General features: G+C 34.9%; 2 protein-coding genes across 3 annotated transcripts in view; both read right to left on the bottom strand.

The window, feature by feature from the left end:
- Window positions 1-2,302, bottom strand: part of LOC105314054 (high-affinity lysophosphatidic acid receptor-like) — a 7,983-nt gene extending 5,681 nt beyond the window's left edge. The window contains exons 1-2 of one of the 2 annotated variants that reach the window (XM_020001023.1): window positions 1,801-2,302; window positions 14-710 (exon numbers count right to left, since the gene is read on the bottom strand). In XM_020001023.1, the coding sequence (XP_019856582.1) occupies window positions 14-695 (682 nt within the window). In that variant the 5' untranslated portion in view covers window positions 696-710; window positions 1,801-2,302. Of the gene's footprint in view, window positions 1-13 lie in introns of both variants that reach the window. The other variant, XM_020001022.1, reaches the window with a different exon arrangement.
- Window positions 2,303-2,798: 496 nt separating this feature from the next.
- The window catches only part of LOC100637475 (tRNA (cytosine(34)-C(5))-methyltransferase-like), a 31,688-nt gene continuing 30,228 nt past the window's right edge, over window positions 2,799-4,258 (bottom strand). The window contains exons 15-17 of the mRNA XM_020001024.1: window positions 4,022-4,169; window positions 3,526-3,592; window positions 2,799-3,228 (exon numbers count right to left, since the gene is read on the bottom strand). Of these exons, the coding sequence (XP_019856583.1) occupies window positions 2,940-3,228; window positions 3,526-3,592; window positions 4,022-4,169 (504 nt within the window). The 3' untranslated portion in view covers window positions 2,799-2,939. The remainder of the gene's footprint in view (window positions 3,229-3,525; window positions 3,593-4,021; window positions 4,170-4,258) is intronic.

Genomic DNA, 4,258 nt, shown 5'->3' with positions numbered 1-4,258 from the left:
GCATATGGGTTACCTGGGCTTGCTGCAGTGGATATGTTTGTTGCAGCATTTTTAAGATATTTTCTAGTGAAACACATTGTCCATAAAGATGTGACTGTAATGCTTCCAATGAATATTGATATGACAATAAAAGAAAATATAGCATACCCTGCCTGGCCCGTCCACCCAGGGACGCACATACCATAACTGGATGCAAATTCAAATGCTCCAAATCCAAAAAATGGTAACATGCTCAGAAAAGCAGCAAGTAGCCATGAAACAGCAACAATTATAAAAGCTCTATTGACAGTCATGTATTTCTTGTAATGAAGAGCTTTCACAATAAAGAAGAATCTATCAAATGACAGTAGGACCAGACTCTCAGTTGCTGTCAATATGCTAAATATGAATATAAAGGCAGCAAAGTAGCATACACTTTCCTTTTGGCTCACTGTACTTCCAAATATCCACTCACCACTAGCTGTAGTTATGATGGACAGAGGCATCGTAAAAAGAATAACAACGAGATTATTTGCAAGCATGTTAGAAAGAAATACAGTTGTTGGTTGTTTCCAGTTCTTCAAGTGACAGGCAGTCAGTATGAGCACAAATGAGTTAGTAATGAGTCCTGCTAGCATCTCCATCCCAATCACAGCTGCCAGTAGTGGCCCATTGACATCTTGACTCAGTGTGAAATTATTGTTGATATCATCCATTATTCCAACTATGACCTATGTGAGGTACAATACAGAGTCACTGTTCTCTACAGTTTATCATGCACTCTATTTATGCTATATATAAGGACTCACTTTGTTTATAATTTATCAGTACAATAGCTTCATCATGTAATTGATAAATCATAAACAAACTCTAGACAATAGTGACTCTGTAAAGTAGCATCATGTATGTTTAACAATTGAAAAAGTGTTAGATGTAGTACTAAAGTACATTTGTGTTCACCTGAGCCCTCATTTTCTTGCTATAACTTTTGACTTAAAAGCTCTATTGTGAATTAAAATAAAGACACCAGTGCTTTCCTTCCTTTTGCCACATCTCAGTATTGTGGTACTTAAGAAGTAGCAGTAGCTCTTTAGCTATGAGTCAGCTGTATTACCCATGCAGAGAGTACAGCCATACTTTTCACAATATGTGACCTGATTTGACAAAACCAGGCTATTTGGGGGAATTATTATGACAGTGGTCCTTTATCAAAACTGAGATTTTGTCAAAAGTGTATTGTATGAAGAATTTCCTTTTATTTGCAAATTTGCCCATAAGAGTTAAGAAAGGTAAATTACAGACCTTTCTTTCCATTGTGCAGCATGTAAATAATGCAAGATAAATGGATAAAATTGGCTATAACTCAATTACATCTGTTCATGCAGGCTACTTTTTGCATAAATAATCATAACTTGGCACTAGATGTGTCAAACAACATGAAACAAAGATCAAAATGAAGGAAAAACTCTGCTTACTTAAGTTCAGAAGAGCATAAATCTCATTTTTCAATTTTGGAACATTTAGCCTGGTTTCCTCATATCGGGTCACATTATTGCATTGCGCCTTATTGGGTGGGAATTGTAATCACTTTCTGGATCCTGGGCTCAGGTGAGAATGCAAATGGACTTTAAAATATCCTTTTTTGCACATACTATAATTTCTGCAAAAATTCGTCACATCATGCACTGAAGCTTTGTATTTGTAATTTTTTAAAAAACAAATTCTTAGAGGGAGAGTAGTTATGAAGGTTTTTAATTAATTATTTTGCCGAATTTGGAGGATTCATTATCATTAATACAAAAAAACCAGCTGTATGCTAACCTGGCTATTCAGAGTATCCTTCTCTCCTATTGAACTCAGAGGTAAGTGATGAAATTAGAACCACGCAGGGACAATAATATTTAAAACGAAGTTTTAGAATGAATTATGGTAGACTACAGAGCCAAAGCAAGAGTTTGTGATTGATTCATGAATGATGTCAGTCCTGATCCAGTCTAATGCATCCTGAATCATGGATGTTGAGCACTAATGGCAGCTATCTTTCCTGTGAATGACGTTTCTAATTTATAATGATATTCATTGGGATACCGTAAATAGAAATTTTTTCAGGCCGCCATTGTGGAGGTATTGCTGCACTGTTTCCAATGGAGCTCGATACACTTTCTGCCGTTTTGTAAGAAAAGCAAGCAGTTATAGTCTCAAAAGTTAAAAAATTGCAACCTTTATCTTTCTGTTCAGTAGTCTGCAACTGTTTAGAGCCTCTGGAGTGACGTGGAGAAGTAGAATTGACAGTTTTTAGCCTGTCGGTCCATTGTAACTAATGATATAATGATTATACTATACCTCCACAATGGTGGCCTGAAAAATTTTCCATTTACGGTATCCCAATTAATATCATTATAAATCGGCAACATCATTCACAGGAAAGATATGAATAGCAACGAGCCTAGCCAGATCTATTAGCTTTGATACAATCATGATGGAATACATACTGGTTCAGCCAGAACAACATGCATGATTCAGCAATGATACCTGTCAGACTGTATCAATACTGTAATCAGGCTCCATTCATCGATTTTGGGTAGTGTCTTGTATCATACATGTTAACTCTTGGCTGTGTAGAAAATTTGAGATAATTATTTATTTTCGAATTTAGAGAGTCGAATATTTAGAGGAATTACAGTAGATCTAATTACTCAAACATAATGCCTCTGTTAGCTACAATGATAGCATAAAACATAGTTTGTGATTTCTATACAACTGAAATCGAATTATGCCACTGAACATTACACATACATGCATGATCACAGTTTCATTAATTTTATTTTATAGTTAAAGGCAGTCTTTAAAAGGATAAAAGTCACGAGTAAGTTAACCTGAAATCAGGCAATGTAATTTGTCAATTACAACTACAGGCATGGTATAGAATTACTTTATTATTATTATCTAATATCAATCAATTAATCCTGTTCTAGTGTCCTTTTATTAGACTCTTCTTCTTCAATAAGTACTTTAACTTCCTTTTCCGTCCCTCCACCCTCTTCTCTTGCTGACACATCATCAGCAACTGGACCCTCTTCATCAAAGAAGGTGGAGTGAGTATGTCCAGACTGTGTCTCTAATGACATTGTCTCTGGTGGAGTCTCACCAAGTATAGCTAGGTAATGATAGCGATCAGGATGACCTACGTATAGACGGACAGATTTTCGTGCTATCCAACCAGCTAGATATATAGGAGTGCCTATATTACTAGAGAAATGGATTAAAACAAAAAAGAACAGATAAAATACATACTGTAGATTGGGAAATTTTCATGTTACAAATACATGTACATGTGTAATTGGTGTCAAGAATTTTCATGGTATTTTATTTTTGCTGTTCTGTATTTTTGTGATATTTAATATACATATGTACACGTAGATGTACATGATATGAAAATATTTCACTTGTTACAATTTCAGTGTTAGCCATTAGAGCGAATTATTTTTAATAGCTAAAATCTCTCAATCTAAGATATTACTACAGTACATACACTGTGTTTCTAACCTTGCAATACGTACATCCTCTCCTTCAGTTTCATCACTTGCCTCAGAGTATACAAATATAACAGGCTCTATCGAAATTTGATGACAATTACAGTACAATAATACCGTATAGCTGGAAATTTTGGAGGGAGTAAAATTTGGCGAATTGCTAAATTTTGGTTATTGGCAGATTTTAATTTGGCGAATTAGTGGCCACGTGCCATTGAGCATGCGTATAAAGGCTCAAAATGGTGGTTTTTATTTTGGCAAATGAAACTCTATTCACCAAATTCGCCAAATTTTTGTCCCTCCAAATTTTTGTGCTATACGGTATCTGTTAATTCACTTAATTGTGGAAGAAATTTTAGTTATCTGAAAACCCACTATTTGAACTAATATGCACATGCACATGCTCAATGACACATGGACACAATATTGCTAAAATTAACCCAATAATCACTAAAAGCAAATTGTACTCCCATCAAAAAATAGCAGCTGTATTTCAATCACTGACGTACTTTTTGTCCCAAATGATTCAATTAATGATTGTGTATCAGCTGATAACTCAGTTAATAACGGATTAGGATACTTCAATAATGCTATCACATCAGATAATGTCACACGGACAGTACAATTGGATATATAAGGAAGCATTGTGTCTATACCCTGCATGAGAAAAAGAGGGAATGAAGAAGAATATGAAGGATTTGTGCATTAAAATTACTACAACAGCATACATGCACATCATCAAACAA

Source organism: Amphimedon queenslandica, unplaced genomic scaffold (genome assembly GCF_000090795.2).
Source record: "Amphimedon queenslandica unplaced genomic scaffold, v1.1 AMPQUscaffold_13121, whole genome shotgun sequence".
Taxonomy (NCBI): domain Eukaryota; kingdom Metazoa; phylum Porifera; class Demospongiae; order Haplosclerida; family Niphatidae; genus Amphimedon; species Amphimedon queenslandica.
This window is presented reverse-complemented; position numbering and strand designations above follow the sequence as displayed.